General features: G+C 35.1%; 1 protein-coding gene across 1 annotated transcript; it reads left to right on the top strand.

The window, feature by feature from the left end:
- Window positions 1-1193: 1193 nt before the first annotated feature.
- On the top strand, window positions 1194-22614 carry LOC138329760 (MAM and LDL-receptor class A domain-containing protein 1-like). The gene is made up of 24 exons (XM_069277049.1): window positions 1194-1311; window positions 5996-6142; window positions 6593-6855; window positions 7378-7468; window positions 8944-9105; window positions 10664-10962; window positions 11135-11225; window positions 11400-11537; window positions 12402-12661; window positions 13274-13358; window positions 14002-14103; window positions 14388-14528; window positions 14686-14942; window positions 15268-15352; window positions 16158-16325; window positions 16784-16938; window positions 17203-17313; window positions 17996-18086; window positions 18770-18913; window positions 19417-19584; window positions 20543-20725; window positions 21304-21513; window positions 21941-22209; window positions 22522-22614. The coding sequence occupies exons 1-24, from the start codon at window positions 1263-1265 to the stop codon at window positions 22612-22614; spliced, it is 3762 nt and encodes a 1253-aa protein (XP_069133150.1). The 5' UTR covers window positions 1194-1262.
- The last annotated feature ends 106 nt before the right edge of the window (window positions 22615-22720 follow it).

The following is a 22720-nucleotide window of genomic DNA, read 5'->3' as shown; positions in this document are numbered from 1 at the left end:
TTCATAATGTAAAAACATGTCGTGTCATTTGTCACCAGATCACTGGGGCCGTGGTGGTTAAGATCTCCATACATATTACCACAAGCCCTCCACATCTGGGTCGCGAGTTCGAATCCCAAGTGGTACAGTTTTCGCTGACCGCTTATCGGTGGTTTTTTCCAGGTACTCCGGCTTTCCTCCACCAACAAATCTAGCACGCCCTTAAATGACCCTGGCTGTTAAAATCATGGTCGACAGCAGAATAACGCTTATAAGTACTATAGGGCGAAGTTTTGTAATGAGGATGTAACGAGATTAGGAATGAAGATATAATGGAGTTGAACTTAAGATCGACCCGCAGTATCATACATTGTATATATGTATGAATATATATCTGATACTTAGATATACGTTGGATGCATCGTGTCCTTTATCGTATATCTCTGTATACATTTATATTAATGTACTTTGGACACACCAGAGACGTAATTTTCTGAGCTTATGCAAACCTGACGGCTGCAGGATACGTTTAATTATATTGTGGACAGGTGATCCAGGACATTTGTGTGAGTGTAGACCGGTGAAATGTTCCGTGAAAAACGCACTCAATTCAATACCAAAACAGTTCTTCCCAATCAATCAATCAATCAATCAATCAATCAATCAATCAATCAATCAATCAATCAATCAATCAATCAATCAATCAATCATTGATTTTATCATATGTCGTTTTAAACACACAAACGCTTCTACCATTGAGAAAAAGAAACTATACGTTTTTAACACACAAACGCTTTTTGACCACAGAGAAAAGAAACTATATACAAACGTTACATAAACAGCATTAAGTAACTTTGCATGGTGTTTTAGAGTGACTTTTGTAATATCAATAGTTTTCTATTGACCATTGTTGCTTTAGATGAGACTTGATGTCCTGATGGAAATATGATCACAATGACCTTGTTATATTCACCAACATTACCACCTCAACTTTGTTCACTTTTCCAGCAAAATTAACTAGAATATTTTTTACATATTGTTTTATTAAATACCTCTCTTAAAACTGTTTTCAATTCGTGTCGTTTAGTGTTATAATTGTAGAGAATACAAAATACGCCATTGTTTACATAATTGTATGAATTACGTGGTACTATCAGCGTTGGACTGCTGTACCCGGCCAGATAACAAGTGGGTGGATGTTATATATCTATGTACTGATATTCTACACCAGTTTCTCTACTACCTCCTAATAACTACATGTCGTGGAGTTTCGGGTGGAGGAGATGAGAGAGGTCTACCTTCTCCTCGGCATTCTGGCGGCTGGCTTACCAGGTAACCAAGGCACTGATTAAAATAATTCTTGCATAAAACAGAAAAAATAACTCTTAAAATGTATTGTGGTCAACCTTGCTTTAAACTTCTCAACAGATTTATAAACTGTGAATATGTAAATTGATGGTAGGGGTTTTGGAATATTCCAATAACTATTCCACGTTATAATGACTGAGGCCAATAAACGTGTGTGGGATTACTGATGGAGTCAGTGAAATATGAAGTTAACTAGCGCGTTGTCATTCCAAGTGTTGGATGCAGTTTTAGTACGTTCAAATTGATTTCATGTGTCATTAACGTTTCAGAGTTAATCAGAATATTTTGACATGCTATTTTTTTCTTCAGCAATATATTGAAAACCATACGCTTTAATAATAGTGCTGTGTTAATAATTCAAACGCACAGACGCACAGATGTATGATGCTTTATAGACATTAGTTACAAAACAGACAACAATGTTTGATGCCTTATTAACATTAGTTACAACACAGACAACAATGTATAATGCTTTATGAAGATTGGTTACAATACAGACAACAATGTATGATGCCTTATTAACATTAGTTACAACACAGACAACAATGTATGATGCCTTATTAACATTAGTTACAACACAGACAACAATGTATGATGCTTTATAGACAAGAGTTATGATGCCTTATTAACATTAGTTACAACACAGACAACAATGTATGATGCCTTATTAACATTAGTTACAACACAGACAACAATGTATGATGCTTTATAGACAAGAGTTACAAAACAGACAACAATGTATGATGCTGTATATACATTAGTTACAACACAGACAACAATGTATGATGCTTTATATACATTAGTTACAACACAGACAACAATGTATGATGCATTATAAACATTGGTTACAACACAAACATCAATGTATAATGCCTTATAAACATTAGTTACAATACAGACAACAATGTATGATGCCTTATAAACATTGGTTACAACACAGACATCAATGTATGATGCACTATAAACATTGGTTACAATACAGACAGCAATGTATAATGCCTTATAAACAGTAGTTACAACACAGACAGCAATGTATGATGCACTATAAACATTAGTTACAACACAGACAACAATGTATAATGCCTTATAAACATTGGTTACAACACAGACATCAATGTATAATGTCTTATAAACATTAGTTACAATACAGACAGCAATGTATGATGCCTTATAAACATTGGTTACAATACAGACAACAATGTATAATGCCTTATAAACATTGGTTACAACACAGACAACAATGTATGATGCCTTATAAACATTAGTTACAATACAGACAACAATGTATGATGCCTTATAAACATTAGTTACAATACAGACAACAATGTATGATGCCTTATAAACATTAGTTACAATACAGACAACAATGTATGATGCCTTATAAACATTAGTTACAATACAGACAACAATGTATGATGCCTTATAAACATTGGTTACAATACAGACAACAATGTATAATGTCTTATAAACATTAGTTACAATACAGACAACAATGTATGATGCCTTATAAACATTGGTTACAATACAGACAACAATGTATGATGCATTATAAACATTAGTTACAATACAGACAACAATGTATGATGCACTATAAACATTGGTTACAACGCAGACATCAATGTATGATGCATTATAAACATTAGTTACAACACAGACATCAATGTATGATGCATTATAAACATTAGTTACATACAGACAACAATGTATTAATGTATGATGCATTATAAACATTAGTTACATACAGACAACAATGTATAATGCCTTATAAACATAAGTTACAACACAGACAACAATGTATGATGCCTTATAAACATTGGTTACAATACAGACAACAATGTATGATGCATTATAAACATTAGTTACAATACAGACAACAATGTATAATGCCTTATAAACATTAGTTACAACACAGACAACAATGTATGATGCCTTATAAACATTGGTTACAATACAGACAACAATGTATGATGCATTATAAACATTAGTTACAATACAGACAACAATGTATAATGCCTTATAAACATTGGTTACAACACAGACAACAATGTATAATGTCTTATAAACATTAGTTACAATACAGACAACAATGTATGATGCCTTATAAACATTGGTTACAATACAGACAACAATGTATAATGCCTTATAAACATTAGTTACAATACAGACAACAATGTATAATGCCTTATAAACATTGGTTACAACACAGACATCAATGTATGATGCATTATAAACATTAGTTACAACACAGACAACAATGTATAATGCCTTATATACATTCGTTACAACACAGGCAACAATGTATAATGCCTTATATACATTCGTTACAACACAGACAACAATGTATAATGCCTTATATACATTGGTTACAATACAGGCAACAATGTATAATGCGTTATAAACATTGGTTACAACACAGACATCAATGTATGATGCACTATAAACATTGGTTACAACACAGACAACAATGTATAATGCCTTATAAACATTGGTTACAATACAGTCACAGAATTTTCATGCTTTATGCATGTTAGATAAAAACATATTTGCAGAAGTCACTTTAAATTTACTTATAAAACTGTAAAATGTTCAAAGTAATTATAACCCACGACTTGGCTTCATCGTTTGATATGTACTCAATCCAGTGCAGTGTAGACGTAAAAAATAATGATTTACTTAAATGAGACAGCAATTAAACCCCCTCCCGAGTTACTTCTTGTGCTATATCTTCAGACAAACCGCCATATCGCACGAATTACCATACACTGTACTAACTGGGTAGATACTGATTGTTAGTTTGAGCAAGATAAAAAAACCAATACAATACAATGCAGTACAATAAAATTTTATTTAAAATTACATATTTCATACAAATAACATTAACTCTTGCGTGTTTGAGCTATTATCGCGACAAACAATAGTATATATGTGTTGTCAACAACAACCAAAAATTGATTTAAATATGGACGATCACAGGATATATAGTTTTGTATATAATGCAGAATTAGAGAGCACAAGGCATGTTAATTGAAATGCAACTAGAATTTGTACAAATGCTGCGTTACTGTAGGAAGGGTTAGTATCAGGACAAGTTCTCTTACATATATGCTAACATAGCAAAAGATAAAAAATGACACACTAATGTTAATTCGAAATGGAGAAGCATAGAATGATAATGAATAAGCCCAATATCTTCGGACATAATCTAAGCAAAATCGTAAACAAGACAAAGCTTATGATACAGTATACATACATGTAAGCTGACATAAAACAAAAAAAAGGTAGGCAGACACAATAGACGGTAAGCAGACAAACGATAATTAAAAAATCTTAACAAAAGAATTTATGCTACAGAGGATAAACAGATGTCACACTTAGAGACTGGGCCATCCCGGGTGTGGCTCAATCTTTTAACTCCCCAAAGTCTTCTACTTTCCGGAATTCATTTGGAAGATTGTCCCACACCAGTGTGGACTCAAACGAAAATGATTTCTGACCATACTAACTGTATTTGTCCTTTTTATTTCTGCTTTACTATCTTGCCTGGAATTATATGAAGAGAATATTCAGATTACTTACAATCTTAAAACCCTCACAGACCACATCACGAAGTCTCTTAACATGTAAAAAAATAATTCCCAGATTGTTTCAAAATATGTTTAACAGATGAGATCTAATCCTAGTTTGTAAATCCCAAGGCACGTTCCTGTATCTCTTCCATTTTCCTTTTACTTTTCATGCTGATGAAGTGCCATACAAGAGGGCAGTTGTTAAAATGTGAAATGGTTAAAAAATGTTAACCAATACCTCTTCCTTTCATTTTAGTAAAATAAGAGCGTTTTAGTATAGAGAGTTGCTGTGACTCCTTTCTACATATTTCAGAAATATGAGTTCGGAAAACAATCAAAATGAACAAAACAACAAGTAACAACATAATCAGGTTTATAGGCATCAACAATATCGAAAGAATGAATGTTTTGGACAGATTTTGTAGTTAGATTAAACTTTTTCAGGATTGACTTTCATTTGATTCTGTTTAAACCATTGAATCAAAGCTATACCGTTACTTTCCCTCTTTATTATAGCCACTAACAGTATTCTCATCACTAAAGTTTTGATGACTTTATATATAAAACATGTCATTTACAAATATATTTAAAAGGAGTGGACCCAATATAGAGCCTTGTGTTGCTCCTTTGGGCACTTCTAACCAGTCATTGCATTTGCACTTCTGTCGGGTCCGGCTGGTTAGGTAGCTGGGCAGCAGCTTCAGAGCACAATCACTAAGTCCATAGACTTCCAGCTTCCCGATCAGTAGGTCAAGAGGAAGGCAATCCAAAGCCTTGGACAAGTCCATGATAAGAATGGCAGAGACATACTCATGGTTGTCTATTTAAAGCCTTTCGCCAGTCCTCTACAAGTCTCAGCAGAGTCGACTGGAATCCAAATTCTGGTTGAAAGGCTGCTAAGAAAGAATAAAAATATTGTTAAGATTATCTGTTTCAAATAATTTAGAAATACGTATACGTGACAGTATACTAACTGGCCTAAAGTATTCCTTAATGGTAATATAAATATAATCTCTGTCAACACATAGGCCCTGTAAGAGGTAGTATACAGCTATCACAATTTTGTTTTTACTGTTTCACAGCTGCCAGAGGCCAAAATCTGAACTGTAACTTTGAACAGAACTTTTGTCAATGGACACAAGCAAGCAGCGACAAGACCGATTGGCTGAGGATTAGTGGTTCGACGCCTTCAGGTGCCACAGGGCCACCACATGACCACACATCAGGACGTAAGTGGTGAAAGACTCTCATAATTGTTGATAACTGCATGTGATACGTAAAAGGTATTGCAGCATGTCTTTCTATTAAAATGTTACTTGGTATGTATTGTAATGCAGTTTATGGTATGTAATTAGCAACGCACAGATATCGTTAAGATAGTAATTGATAAAGTTTAGAATTACCATTGATTTTAAACAGTTTATAGCAAGGGTCTTTCATAACTCTTTTAGAGCAGATTTTGTAGTACATTCCAATGTGCAATAATCTTGTATAGTAAGACAATTATCAAAGGTGAGACTTAAATAGATTATCTGTATCAGCAGGTAGGGATTGGTTATGCTCAAGGGAAACGAGGATGTAATTAAGTCGAGAATGACGAGAAATCATACACTAACTGATTTACTACAGAAACACCCTATTGAGTTTGTCTGTTACAAGAATGATTCGACTATTTTCAGATGGAAATTATGCCTACTTTGAGGCCACCAATACAACACAGGGTTTTAATGCCCAACTGACCAGTCCTGCCCTGAGGGTGTCATCACGGAGTAAAGCCTGCTTGTCCTTTTGGTATTACATGTACGGCCAACATGTGAATAGCCTCAATGTCTACCTACAGAAAAACAATAACAACGGACAGCCAGTGTGGCAACGGACTGGTAACCAGGGCAGTCGATGGATACAGGGCCTCGTGGATATTCCTGTGAATACAAGGGCTAAGGTAAGTAATGGATACATACAGTCTTTAATATATAAGTATGTGATCAGTGTTTGAGGGAAAGTTATGTCCATTGTTGTGTACCATATAATCGTTATATTATATAATAATTCAATTTTGTTTGTTACGAGTAATTTCATTGGCTTAAAAATTTACTTTATCAGCCCATAAAGGAAAAAATGTCGTCGCCGTTTGTAACGTTGCTTCTGATTGGCTGAGATGACGGCGTAATTATTTCATAGACAAAAGAGTCCCAAAATGAATTTTGAATATTGAAGAGATTATCTTTAGTAAATTGAACTATAAGGATTAATTTGAATAGATTTTATATGTTATGGAGATATAACACAAAAATCTGAGTGTACTCTCATCATAACCGCTTCGCGGTTTATTTAGAGTACACTCAGATTTTTGTGTTATATCTCCATTACATAAAAAAATCTATTCAAGTTAATTCTTAAAGAAATTGATAAAGCTCTAAGGATCCTCTAACACCCTTAACTTACACGTTTGATTCCTTATTAGGTTGTTTTGGAGGCTGTGCGAGGTCGGGGGTACAGAGGGGACATCGCCATCGATGACATTACCTACAAAGCCTCTCCATGTCCTCAAAGTGGTCAGTTCATATCTAATCACACACTATTCTGTTAGGTTTATAAGTCAAAATAGTTCCAAAAAATATTCATGTATGATAGTTTTTTGTTCATCATAAATATATGTTAGGCTTTCCAAACAGTCTTCTTTTCGTTCGTGGTTCATATGTATGTACCTACAGCTATTACGTAGAAAGTCTTGAAAGAAGCAGTCTAAATCAAGTTTAATCTGTACTCGATAGGTTACCCTTGCCTTGGTCATTGTAGTTTGTTCATGTTTTAGGGATAAATACTTCATCTATGTTCAATAATTAATTTTTATTATTTTCAAACTAAATCCGACTTTCTGATTCTTTTTCTTCATATGCTATGAAAACAAATTCCGAGAATTGCGGAAAAACCCGACGTTATCATGACGTCACAATAAAGACGTCTACAAATGATTCACACAGTTTGCAAACAAATTTCTTTCATACCGCAATAAAGTTAAAAAATAGCGACATCAATGCTTAAATGTATTTTATTCATGTTTAAAGGATAAATGCTTCACCAATGTACAATGTATTTTATTCATGTTTTAGGGATTAATACTTCTACAGTGACCAACGTATTTTATTCATGTGTTAATTATAAATAACTCACCAGTGTTCATTGTAATTTGTTCATATTTAAGGCATTAATACTCCCCCAGTACCCAACATATTTTATTAATGTTTTAGGGATAAATACTCCACCAATGTTCAATAATAAATTTTCGCTATTTTCATACAAAATCCGACTTTCTGATTGGCAGATTCTTTTTCTTAAAGAAAATTTCCGAGAATTGCGCAAAACCCGACGTTATCATGACGTCAAAATAGAGGCGTCGACGTTGCGTAATGATTTGGGAAAAATAATCCATTGAAAAATCAATTGAATCGTACGTTTAAACGTATTTTATATCAAGTAGTCTGAAAAATTAATTATAAGCATTGATTTTACTAGTTTTTAACTTCATCGGGTTATGAAATAAATTTTGTTTGCAAACTTTTGTGAGAATCCGCTACACGGATTCACAGTTTTCAAACAAATTTCTTTCATACCGCAATGAAGTTAAAAAATAGCGACACCAGTGTGCATTGTATTTTGTTCATGTTTTAGGTATAAATACATCACCAATGTTCATTGTATTTTGTTCATGTTTTAGGTATAAATACTTCACCAATGTTCATTGTATTTTGTTCATGCTTAAGACAGAAATACTCCACCAGTACCCAACGTATCTAATTCATGTTTTAGGATAAATACTCCACCAATGTGCATTGTATTTTGTTCATGCTTAAGGCAGAAATACTCCACCAGTACCTAAAGTATTTAATTCATGTTTTAGGATAAATACTCCACCAATGTTCATTGTATTTTGTTCATGTTTTAGGTATAAATACTCCACCAGTGTTCATTGTATTTTGTTAATGTTTTATAGATAAACAATTACACAAGTAATTTGTTCATGTTGTAGGCGTGAACACTACCACTAGTGTTCAGTGTAACTTTGAAGATGGTCGTATTTGTGGCTACACACAGGATCAAACTGATAACTTTGACTGGACACGAGCTTCAGGAGCAACACTGACCTCAGGAACTGGACCAAACAGTGACCATACCTATAATACCCAGCAAGGTGAGTGACCACCAGTTTATTCTGTATTATAAGTCCATTGGTAAATATCGCAGCAGGCTATTTTCGCGATTTCTCGGACATTTTGATTCGCAAAATATTGACACATTATTGAATATATATAACATTAAAGCCAAGTAGCTAAAACGTTAAAACCGTTAAAGTTTTATTTTCTCGGTTTTAGATAAAATCGCGAAAATTTTCAACCACAAAAATAAATGGCTATACGGTATTTAATGTTGACATCACTTTGGTGGATTTTTAATGGTTGGTGAGATATTCACTGATTTAATGTTGACATCAATTTGGTGGATTTTTAATGTTTGATGAGGTATTCACTGATCTAATGTTTGATCACTTTTGCTACTCATGTGAGTATTGAAATGGATGATGAGATATTCACTTATTTAATGTATAGTCACTATTGGTGCTCACGTGAGTATTGTAATGGTTGATGAGGTATTCGCTTATTTCTTTTATACTCACTATTGGTGCTCATGTGAGTATTATAACAGTTGATGAGGTATTCACTTATTTAATTTATACTCACTATTGGTGCTCATGTGAGTATTATAACAGTTGATGAGATATTTACTTATTTAATTTATACTCACTATTGGTGCTCATGTGAGTATTGTAATGGTTGATGAGGTATTCGCTTATTTCTTTTATACTCACTATTGGTACTTATTTGTTTTGTCTTTTAAGTATTTAACTGTCTATATGTATCGCTTGGTAAGAATTGAGTGGATTACCTTGTGGATAGATAATACATTTGAAATATTAAACTGTCTATATCTATCGTCTGGTAAGAATTGAGTGGATTACCTTGTGGATAGATAATACATTTGAAATAATTAACTGTCTATATGTATCGTCTGGTAAGAATGGAGTGGATTACCTTGTGGATAGATAATACATTTGAAATATTAAACTGTCTATATGTATCGTCTGGTAAGAATTGAGTGGATTACCTTGTGGATAGATAATACATTTGAAATATTAAACTGTCTATATCTATCGTCTGGTAAGAATTGAGTGGATTACCTTGTGGATAGATAATACATTTGAAATATTAAACTGTCTATATGTATCGTCTGGTAAGAATGGAGTGGATTACCTTGTGGATAGATAATGCATTTGAAATATTAAACTGTCTATATGTATCGTCTGGTAAGAATTGAGTGGATTACCTTGTGGATAGATAATGCATTTGAAATATTAAACTGTCTATATGTATCGTCTGGTAAGAATGGAGTGGATTACCTTGTGGATAGATAATACATTTGAAATATTAAACTGTCTATATGTATCGTCTGGTAAGAATGGAGTGGATTACCTTGTGGATAGATAATAGATTTGAAATATTTAACTGTCCCTATGTATCTTCTGGCAAGAATTGAATACATTTGAAATAATTAACTGTCTATATGTATCGTCTGGTAAGAATTGAGTAGGTACATTACCTTGTGGATAGATAATACATTTAAAATATTTAACTATCTATATGTATCGTCTGGTAAGAATTGAATAGATGACGTTGTGACATTTTGATTTGAAGGTCACTACATGTACATTGATGCATCAAATGCACAGTCTGGTCAGAAAGCTCGACTGGTCAGTCCGTCCAGTAATGGTCGCCGCTCCATGTGTATGACGTTTTACTACAGTATGTATGGGACAGGAGTGGACAGCCTCAATGTGTACACAAAGTCTGGCAGGTCCCTTGGCCAACCAATCTGGTCGCTCAGTGGTAACCAGGGAGTGGGCTGGAATATTGCCCGAGTCCCCCTTCGACGAGGAAGATCATTTAATGCACGTATCAAGTTATTAGCTTATAACAAATGTCATAGTATAATGGTTCAAAGAATAAATTAAAACTATTTTATGAAAGTTGGCTTCTACTATAAATGAAAGTCCCGAAGACATAATATATGGTGTAATACTGAATCCAACAATCTGCCAGTTTCAATACGTTTGAATCCTGCTGAATGTAATTTTGATTTTAATTAATGAATCCGGTTTTAACCAGGTTGTTTTTGAAGCGGTTCGGGGTCAAGGGTTCAAAGGGGACATTGCCATTGATGATGTCAGTTTAGCTGCTGGAAACTGCCCTGCTATCGGTAAGACCATACAGGAACTGGACTGCTATTCTTATAATATACATACCAAATTTGTATGATATTCTGTCTATACCATTGCTACCAGATCACACGCTCAGACTTAAATATGCTACATAATAGAAAACTGCTTTATCTGAAGGATGTTTGAATAAATATTTATTATCTTTCTTGCAGGAGCTTGTAACTTTGATAAAAATCTTTGTGGCTGGACCAATGCTAAGCAGGATGATTTTGATTGGCTACGTCACAGAGGGTCAACAGGGTCAAGGAACACAGGACCTTCCTCAGACCACACACATAGCAACAGCCAAGGTAGGATAGTAAAACCCTAACCCTAGTAACACAGGACCTTTCTCAGACCTCACACATGACAACAACAAAGGTAGGGTAGTAAAACTCTAACCCTAGTAACACAGGACCTTCCTCAGACCTCACACATGACAACCACCAAGGTAGGGTAATAAAACCCTAACCTAACCCTAGTAACACAGGACCTTCCTCAGACCTCACACATGACAACAACCAAGGTAGGGTAGTAAATCTCTAACCCTAGTAACACGGGACCTTCCTCAGACCTCACACATGACAGCAACCAAGGTAGGGTAGTAAAACTCTAACCCTAGTAACACAGGACCTTCCTCAGACCTCACACATGACAACAACCAAAGTAGGGTAGTAAAACCCTAATCCTAGTAACACAGGACCTTCCTCAGACCTCACACATGACAACAACCAAGGTAGGGTAGTAAATCTCTAACCCTAGCAACACAGGACCTTCCTCAGACCTCACACATGACAGCAACCAAGGTAGGGTAGTAAAACTCTAACCCTAGTAACACAGGACCTTCCTCAGACCTCACACATGACAACAACCAAGGTAGGATAGTAAAACTCTAACCCTAGTAACACAGGACCTTCCTCAGACCACACACATGACAACAACCAAGGTAGGGTAGTAAAACCCTAACCCTAGTAACACAGGACCTTCCTCAGACCACACACATGACAACAACCAAGGTAGGGTAGTAAAACCCTAACCCTAGTAACACAGGACCTTCCTCAGACCACACACATGACAACAACCAAGGTAGGGTAGTAAAACCCTAACCCTAGTAACACATGACACATGACACCAACCAAGGTAGGATAATAACAACATTCTTCTGTGAATTTTAGGTTACTATCTATATATCGAGGCAAGTAGCCCGAGAAGAGAGAATGACCGCGCTCGTCTCACTAGTCAGTTGTTCCGGAAATCCTCCCGACCAAGGTGCTTCCAGTTCTGGTACAACATGCAAGGAAGTAATATCGGCACGCTGACTGTGATCATGAACGTTAACAGTGTGGACAAACCGATCTGGACTCTGACAGGACAGCAGAATGGTAACTGGATATTTGGGCGTGTGCCTATCACTAACAACCAGAACAACTTCAAGGTAATCAACACTTCATCTATAGATCTATAGTCTAATATAGCCTTCTATATACGTCTAATTCAATGTATATCATTGCTGATTCGTTATAGTTGGCCATTGTTGGTACCAATGGTAACGTCTAATGAAAAGTTATATAATGATTGGATATAGTTAGCCATAGTTGGTACTCATGGTAACGTCTAATTCATTGTTTGCCATATCATTACTGATTAGTTATAGTTGGTCATTGATGGTAACCATGGTAACGTCTAATTCATGGTATGACATTTTTGATATAGTTATTGTTTGTACCCATTATAGCGTAAAATTCATCATATGTCATTTCTGATATAGTTTGTTATTGGTGGTACCCGTGGTAACGTCTAATTAACTGTATATCATTTTCTGATATACAAATGTAGTTAGCCATTGGTAACTTCTAATTGAATGTATATCATTTCTAATTGGTTATAGTTGGCCCTTATTGGTACCCTTGTTATTTCTGATATAGTTGGTCATTATTGGTATCCGTGGTAACTTCTAATTCATTTTATATCATTTCTGATATAGTTAGCCATTGTGGAACCCTTGGAAATGTCTAATTCAATGTACATCATTTCTGATTGGTTGTAGTTGGCCATTGTTGGTACCCGTGGTAACGGAGTACAAGGTGACATTGCTTTGGATGATTTCTCAGTGAGGAATTCCAGATGTACAAGTAAGTTTAAAAATCATAAACAGAAAGTCCTTTCTTAAGTGAAATGAAAGCTGATCATTGTAGCATCGGGCTCGTGTTTTCTACTTTAAGTTCGAAAATTCTTAAAGTAGGATATCTGGATAGATAACATTCCAAAATATCTAGCATCGGTAATAACATATCATTAAAACTCAGCGAAATTGATATCCAAAAGAATGAATGCTTAATGATGTAGATAATTAATTTTAAGGAAAGCTGAAGTTGATTCCGAGTTCTGAGTTCCGTTTAAATTAAATAAAGAAATTGGAGTTGATCGAAATAGCTGTAGATTAATCACTAGTAACTCATGGAAAAAGACGACAGGCAACATTTCTCATATGTTTAATGCATATTGACTGATTTCATCTAAAATAATAGAAATTTTCTTCAACGGAACTGGTTCCGAGTTCCGTTTTACTTAAACATTTTTAAACTGAATCGATCCCAAATTATTCATGACAAAACACAAGGGACAACATTTGTAATATGTTCACATAAACTCAATTTCTTTACTTTTATTTTAAAACAAATTCTTAAACGTAACTCGGAACTCAGAAGAACAAATTCCGTTTTTTGTATTTTTTCGTTTTGGCAAGAGTATGTGTTTATGATTTTATTCCGCCAGTATCACCATCAAGTGCTCAACCTTCTACAGCAGTTACAACCAAACCGCCTACCACTGTTACTACAAAGTCGACAACCCCAGGTGGCACACCTTCACCATCAAGTCAGTATCTCGGTTTTATTAACACCTCACCATCAAGTCAGTATCTTACACCTCACCATCAAGTCAGTATCTTCCACTTCACCATTATGTCAGTATCTCGGTTTTATCTAATTCTTCTTTGTTTTCACGGTTTAATTTGCGTTATCCTTGTCATGGTTGGAACACTCTCTTGATATTTACAAAAATATTTTGCTGCAGACATCATTTTTTCCTGAACATATAATAGTCAATGTTTATCAAGACTGTAGGTATATACTGATCCCTGATTTATCATTTAATCATAGGTACAAACTCTGTCACATGTAATTTTGACACAAACTTCTGTGGTTGGACAAATCCTAAAACTGATGATTTTGATTGGACAAGGCAGAATCAGCCAACTAACAGCGCCCGTACTGGGCCTCAGTCGGACCACACCTCTGGTCGTAAGTAATGTAAAATAAAGCCATAGTTTTTCTATCTGTGATTAAATCATATATATAAAAAAATGTTTGTCAGCGTAACATAGTATTATACACGAATGAATTTGGTAAAGTCACAAAGTAAACTACAAAAAACTGTATATTAGACTGTATGTTGTAGATGGATATTATGTGTTCACGGAGTCATCAAATCGACGGCCCAATCAGAAGGCTTTACTTCAGAGTGTACAGGTGCAACAAACGGGTCCTCACTGTCTCTCGTTCTGGTACCACATGTATGGATCGAATATAGGTACTCTAAATCTGTATGTCCAGACCGGAGCTACACCAGGCTCCCCAGAGTGGACTCGAAGTGGCGAACAAGGCAACGCTTGGCGGACAACAAACGTTACCTTCACGCCAGCTGCTCCATTCAACGTACGTAAGACGTTTACCGATAATGTGTGTGGAAATTTATCATAATGGTCTACGTTGTCAATGTGTTATTTCTAGAAAGTACATACTTATTGTATTACCATGGTGTTACTGGATACTTAATTAGTTTTAATTTGAAGGTATCTTTTACAGTAAAACATTTAAAGTGCTTAATAAGACATCTTACTTAGGTCCCTAACGACCAATTATGTCACAATATAACCTGTGTATTACCATCAATGTATAATAACACATCAGTCTTTATACCTTGGGTGGTCATGATAAATAGGTTTCACTAATATTTGAAATATTTTTCTTCTTGTTTTAGCTAATATTTGAAGGTGTAATGGCAAATGGTTACCGTGGCGATATATCACTGGATGACGTCACTCTAACAAGTGGAACATGTTCAGGTACAACTTCAAAATCTGATTGATTGATGATATTGGGTGTTTGTTTACTGACCATGATATTGGGTGTTTGTTTACTGACCATGATATTGGGTGTTTGTTTACTGACCATGATATTGGGTGTTTGTTTACTGACCATGATATTGGGTGTTAGTTTACTGACCACGATATTGGGTGTTTGTTTGCTGACCATGATATTGGGTGTTTGTTTACTGACCATGATATTGGGTGTTTGTTTACTGACCATGATATTGGGTGTTTGTTTACTGTCCATGATATTGGGTGTTAGTTTACTGACCATGATATTGGGTGTTTGTTTACTGACCATGATATTGGGTGTTAGTTTACCGACCATGATATTGGGTGTTTGTTTACTGACCATGATATTGGGTGTTTGTTAACTGACCATGATATTGGGTGTTTGTTTACTGACCATAATATTGGGTGTTTGTTTACTGTCAATGATATTGGGTGTTTGTTTACTGACCATAATATTGGGAGTTTGTTTCCTGACCATGATATTGGGTTTTTGTTTACTGACCATGATATTGGGTGTTTGTTTACTGACCATGATATTGGGTGTTTGTTTCCTGACCATGATATTGGGTTTTTGTTTACTGACCATGATATTGGGTGTTTGTTTACTGACCATGATATTGGGTGTTTGTTTACTGTCCATGATATTGGGTGTTAGTTTACTGTCCTTTCATATAAGTTAAATTGTGTTTTGTATACAGATAAATGTGCATGTAATTTCTGAAATGATAAATATATGTTGATAAATCTGCTTTAAATTTTGTGTATATAGGTTCATCTTCATCTTCAATAAGTGGAAGGGCGTGCTCATTTGAGGACACCCATATTTGTGGATATACTCAGGACAAAACTGATGTATTTGACTGGACACGGAATTCTGGAGCAACAGGATCAACTAGTACAGGGCCATCTAATGACCACACTTACAAAACCAGCAGAGGTGAGTCGTTAATGTCAGCTGCTGAATAAGGCGGGAATTATTAGGAATGATGGTTTATCATGAATGCGTTTTTATCTGAATTCATCATGAGAAGGTTTTTCTGGATTTATCATGAATGTGTTTATCTGGATTTATTATCATATTAAATGTGATTATCTGGATATATCTTGAATGTGTTTAAAATTTATACATCTTACTATTCTTGTCATCTTCCAACGTTCTTGTCTCATAGTGACGTATGCTAAAACATAGAATTTTAGAAAAAATATTTATGATACGTCTATCTTTGAACAATTGACGGTGCTATTTCACCATCCGTACCGGACCTTCAATAAGTTGGTGTTGTATTATAGACGTCTAATATATTTACAATATTTTGATGTATAAGGTTTCAAAATTTGAAATTCGTACTATTTGTATATAATGTTTTATCACATATATATACAATTGGTTTGTAGGTCATTATATGTATATTGAGGCCTCAGCACCAAGGCACCAAGGTGACAATGCTCGTCTCATCTCTCCAACCTACACCGACAGCCAGGCCATGTGTGTACAGTTCTACTATCACATGTATGGCAATGGTATCGGGGCACTCAACGTCTATGTTCAGGTATTAGGTCTTAGTCATAATCACACTGCATACAAGCACTGGACCAACACTATTCTTAAGTTTTTAGAAATTATTTTTGTTTTGTTTAAAAATTAAGTAGAAATACTATTTATTTGCATATATTTCACGATTGACTTTGGGAAAAGAATACCTCTGTCTATTATTGATTTCAAACTATAAAAATTCTGTCGATACATTAAACACTACAAAACATTGCGTATGGAAGACCATATAACGGTATAAGATGTTATTTGATTTTCATAGACCGGTGGACAGATGGGAAGAGCTGGCTTTACCATGTCTGCTAATGCAGGGAATGTCTGGCAACTCGGAGAAATGACAGTGCCATCCTCAGCAGCCACTGCTGGCTATAAGGTATAACTGGGTTATCTTGGTACATATGTAATCTTATTGTAGTATTGGAACATCACATAACTATCATTGTTTTTTTGTTTTGATGTGATTTAATATTATTTGTCTGATGTAAGAAACATGGGATAGTACGCAAAGTTTTCTTTGCTAATAGCTGTTATATACTGTATACAGTTTTATTTTCATGCGCGATGACATTTAGAATATTTCGCGAAAAATCATTTAGTCGCCGCGAACATTAGTAGGGTTACAGTATCAAATTGGTATTCGGGCCTTAATATCAACGATCTTTAACATTGATTTTAGCATCAACTGACTTTTTCATTTATTTAAAGGACATACTTATATTTAAAAGATGTGATAAATATTATAGAGTAGATACGCATATATTTGGTTCTCTTGACTTATAATTTGATAGGACTCGTCATGTATTTTGTTATTGTTGAAAAAATGTAAAATTCCTTAGTTGGATTGCCAGTCGTTGAGACTTTGGGAACCCTTTATTTTCATCAGTATGCTTAACTTTAAGCTTTGTGTAACCAGTATGTCGAATTTATGTTTTGTTGAATCTTTCAAGTACTTTCAATAATTTGATTTTACTTTAATTCTTTGTTTTGCTTTCAGTACCGTCATTACTTTGACTTTAGGTTGAAGACTTTAAGTGCTTTCCATGCTCTGATTTTAGGTTGTGTTTGAAGGAGTGGTAGGAGGGAATGTCAGATCAGACATTGCTATTGATGACATCATGTTTAAATCAGGACCATGTCAAAACCCAGGTAAAATCTGTCAAGTATTTCATGCTATACCATATACTGTTCCAAAGTTGAAATAAGATTGATTCACTGGATTAACATGTTGAGCAGGCAAAACAAATGGAGATTTCTGTAGGATACCGATTTTTTCAACTAAATATTTACAACGTTACTAGTAACATAGCGATCAAATGAAGTGTCAATTTAGCGGGGACGGGGCCCTTTCGGATGTATGTCAGTATAATTTTGACCCCTACCATGCAGTTATATCACATAATTCGCCTGATATCCGGTAGCTGCGATCGTGTAATGTTTTTTCATATGTCACAATTGACGTAGAGCATTTTCAATGGCTTGAAATTCATTGTGACGTCATGACTTGATGACAGTAAACAATAAGTCAGGACAAAATGGCGGCCTCCCATGGATTTTTGTATTACATTTTGATGTAGAGAGTTTTGAAATGTAGGTTGTTATTGTTATATAATAAAATGATTTTAAATTTATATGAATTTCATATGAGACTTTATACAACTCTTCTCGAAATTATTTTTTTTTACAAAGTCACGCAAAAATTATGTATTCTTACACTCATAAAATTTCAGTTGGAACGAACATTGATTTGAGATCCTATCTGTATTAGAAATAGCTTGATAAAACATTTTTTATCAACACTTCGATACTGGAGAGAGATTTGTTGTGTACAGGTGAATGTGACTTCGAGACGGGATTGTGTAGTTGGAAGAATGTTCAAAATACAGGAGATCAGTTTGACTGGACAATTAAACAAGGTCAAACCTCCTCGACAGGTACCGGTCCTAGCTCGGACCATACAGTGGGCACTGCAGCAGGTAAAGCATCTTCAAAAAGAAATTCATATCCTTTAGTTAGTGGTGAAGCAAATCAGATTAAATGCATTTTCAGTTCAAAAAGTAAATAAGTATTAGAGAAAAGAGAAATTACTTCAGCAGGTAAGAGAACAAACTAGTTGAAACCAACATTCTTTTGCGCACGATTTCCTTTCGCGAATTTCGCGATTCAAGTAAATCACATTTATTGATAGGAATTTCAATTTAATTTATCAATCGCAGATTTTTTTTCTCGGAACCGTTTTGAAATGAAAATCGCGAAATTTAATAGCCGCGAAAGAAAGTCGGTTTACATAAGTCTAGTGAATTAATAGCTCCACAGGTGAATAAAATACAGTCAAGTATTGATGAGAAAGCAGGTAAATTTGTTTAACTAATTCTCTTTCTACTCATTATCAATTTTCCTTCAGTTTGTATATTGTGTTTGTGGATACACCGAACAACACTGTAGATACATAATTATACAATATTCAAACGTATTTCAGGCCACTACATGTATATAGAGACATCATCACCACGCTTGTCTGGAAATATAGCATGGCTTGTGAGTGAAGTTTTCCCACCGACGTCAGCATCAGGGCGATGTCTCAACTTCTGGTACAACATGTACGGCCAAACTATCGACACTCTCACTGCCCTTGTCAGGGTACAAGGTATGTATTAATCTGAATAATAAAAGGGAAAAAAAACTTTGATGTGACATTTATTTTCCATCCTTCCAGTCATCTAACTTTTTTTCATGTAAACAACTTCTTTTCCGGAAATTTTAAAAACTTCCTGGGGTAGTGATAGCTGCCACGTTCATTGAAATGAATGACTTAATATGCTTGAAATATGAAGTGAAGTTTTCTTGATCAGTTATAGGATTTAAGCCAAACAAATATATGTCTGTTTAGGGTTACCTGACCGACCCTAATTTTTACCCCCGGCCCTAATTCTACGAAAAAAATTAAAAGTCGAGATTTCGATCTCAGACCCCGGTTCTGGCCATTATTTTAGAGTGAAAGACACTAAAAATATATGCCAACCTACCGACTTACCTTTTCTGCCAATTTTACCCTAAACATACATATATTGTTTTGGATTATTGGTATGGTAGTATCCTAGGATGAAACATAAAGGTGTAAGTTAAACTAATGACCTTGTCCAACCGTAATGTAACTGGAGACTTATAAGTATTAAATCAGTAATCACAACAGCTCTGGACAGCTAAGTTTAGAACCTACACAACCGAATCTATACTATTAAGCGACCCTCTGTTCAAAATAATCACTTTATTTCCTCACTATATATCTTAGCTCTGTTAAATTTATATGTTCCGTAAATGAACGAAAATATTGACATTGTGTACTTGTTAAGTAATCTATTGAAAGGTTTCAGGTTTGATGAATAAAAGGTGTGAAAATCATTCAAATGGACACATAAAATGTATGGTGCCTTATGAATATCAGTTGTGAGACAGAATGATTGCACTGTAAACTACCTTTAAGACAGAAGTGACAGTATTATCAACATATTAATAGCATTATGAAACACATTGAGTGAAAAAATCAAGATATTATTGAGGAAATTGTGTTTCCTGATATAATACAGCTTATTCCATTTTCTCAGGCGCTGCTGACACAGCCATTTGGAGTTTGACTGGTAACCAGGGACAACAGTGGCAGTATGCTAACGCTCCGATCAGCATGCCCAGTAGTAGTTACCAGATCGTGTTCCAAGGTCGTCGTGGGACATCAGTTACTGGCGATATTGCTATTGACGATATCTCCTTTGCTGAATCAAACTGTGGAGGTGAGCTTTAAATGTGAAGAGTATATGGGTCCAAATTGACCAAAGTGAGTTTTTTTACACCGTTGTCCTTGAAGTGTCAACATTTCTCATAATTATTTTTTTCTAAAAAGCCGCTGATAAGCATTTGTCCAAATGGCCGGTAGCATCCTTTTGTACATATGGTCTGGGTTATTCCCGAGCACCAGAAAGTGGTCAATTGGAGCATTTTGTTATAAATGAATTCTTCCTTTAAAGCTATAAATAAATACTGTTCATACCTAGCTTGTAGCATCCTTATGTGTTAGGATTCAAAAGTGTACAATTTGTAGGATTGATCAATCGGGGCTTGATGACAGGTGTCAGTACATCCAGTATTCTTCTCTAAACAATAATAATGGATATCGAATATATCACTTGAGTGATATATGCCCACTGGGCCTCTTGTTTAACTTGTTTTGTCAGAGAAGTTAACATGATTTTTTTTGTCTTTTTCCTTGTTTCATAGCAACCTCAAGAAGTGAATTCATGTGAACGTTTCCTTTGGCAAATCGTAAAATTAAACTCTAACCTTAAATCTATTATTTGTACACATTAACTAGTGAGACCTAGTGAGGCCCATCCAATTGTTGGACCTACTACCCAGTCCACGCCCAGTACAACGCCTGGTACCCAAGGGGCCTTTAACTGCAGTTTCGACAACAGCTTCTGTGGCTGGAGCCAAGATCATACAGATCAGTTTGATTGGACTAGGATGCGTGGCCGCACTCCAAGCTCAGCGACAGGACCTACCAGGGACCACACGAGTGGAAGTAAGTATAAATCCTCCTAAGTCATTGAGTACAAGTCATTACATATTCACCCTACTCGATACAGGGACAAACATCTCATTGTAACCTATAGCTATCACACTGAGCTTATTGTGAGGAACATTGGGATTTCTTATAAATTGATCCCGCAAACGTAATTGAGTTGTGTCATCTCATTTCATTTACTGAATTCAGTAATAGGAAATTTTGTATAAATTATTACACCTTAGTACATTATTTTGTTAATTGCTTTAATTTAAATCATGCACTTTGGATACTTGGGTATCCTACTACTCCTCCATTATCTCCCAACTATTTTGGATTGCTACGTCAAGTTTGATTTGTGGTAATAAAACGGAAATTAAGTGAATAATTAAAATGAAAATTTTGATTTGGTATGGTGTAGTAAACACTGAAGTTCATGTTACAGGGGGTTACTACGTATACGCGGAGGCGTCTACCCCTAGAAGAAATGGTGACAAAGCTAGACTACTTAGTCCGGACGTGGCCGTCACTGGCACACAAACAAAGTGTCTTACATTCTGGTATTTGATGATGGGACGGAATGTTGCTCAACTCAGCGTCTATGCCAAGAGTGGAATTGCGTTGCCATCTACTCCCATCTGGAAAAGAAGTGGAAACCAAGGAAACCGATGGATAAAGGCACAAGTGGACATAACTGCCAAATCCCTCTTCAATGTAAGGACGCTTTTAAAGTGGATAAAGCAGTTACTAAAACGTGCATATTTTAGGGCTAACGCTATTCGCGAGAGGAATGCTCTAAAAAGATTAATCCAATTACATTTTCTGTATAACTTTTATAAAGTTACGATGGTGTTGCGTGAATACCTTATATTGCTTATATGCTCTCGATCGGCTTCTACTAAAATGATCCTAATGTAGTTTGATATTGTTTAAAGTTCCCTTTAAAATCCATTGCATTTTTATAGATTTATCTAACACTTTATGGTCAGATGACTTTTGAAGTGTTTTGTCAATTTACCATTCCAGGTGGTGTTTGAGGCAGTCAGAGGTGGTGCGTACGGTGACATCGCAGTAGATGATGTAGGCATATCAGACGGAAGCTGTACACACAGTAAGTAGGAAACACATTCTGAAACATTTGATAATCATATTTAACAAATAAGATATGTGTTTTTGTTTTTGCTCTGAAATTGATGTTGCTATGCCGACTAGGTTACAAACAAAT

This window comes from Argopecten irradians, chromosome 8, assembly GCF_041381155.1.
Source record: "Argopecten irradians isolate NY chromosome 8, Ai_NY, whole genome shotgun sequence".
NCBI classification, from domain to species: domain Eukaryota; kingdom Metazoa; phylum Mollusca; class Bivalvia; order Pectinida; family Pectinidae; genus Argopecten; species Argopecten irradians.
The sequence above is the reverse complement of the archived record's forward strand: the minus strand, read 5'-3'. Positions and strand labels throughout refer to the sequence as shown.

Bases quoted from the DNA above. Each gene is read 5' to 3' on its own strand.
- LOC138329760 (XM_069277049.1), top strand. From the start codon at position 1,263: ATGAGAGAGGTCTACCTTCTCCTCGGCATTCTGGCGGCTGGCTTACCA. The intron at 14,529-14,685 runs GTAAGTAATGTA...TGTATGTTGTAG, and splicing joins GTCGGACCACACCTCTGGTC to ATGGATATTATGTGTTCACG. The intron at 17,314-17,995 runs GTATAACTGGGT...CTCTGATTTTAG, and splicing joins CAGCCACTGCTGGCTATAAG to GTTGTGTTTGAAGGAGTGGT.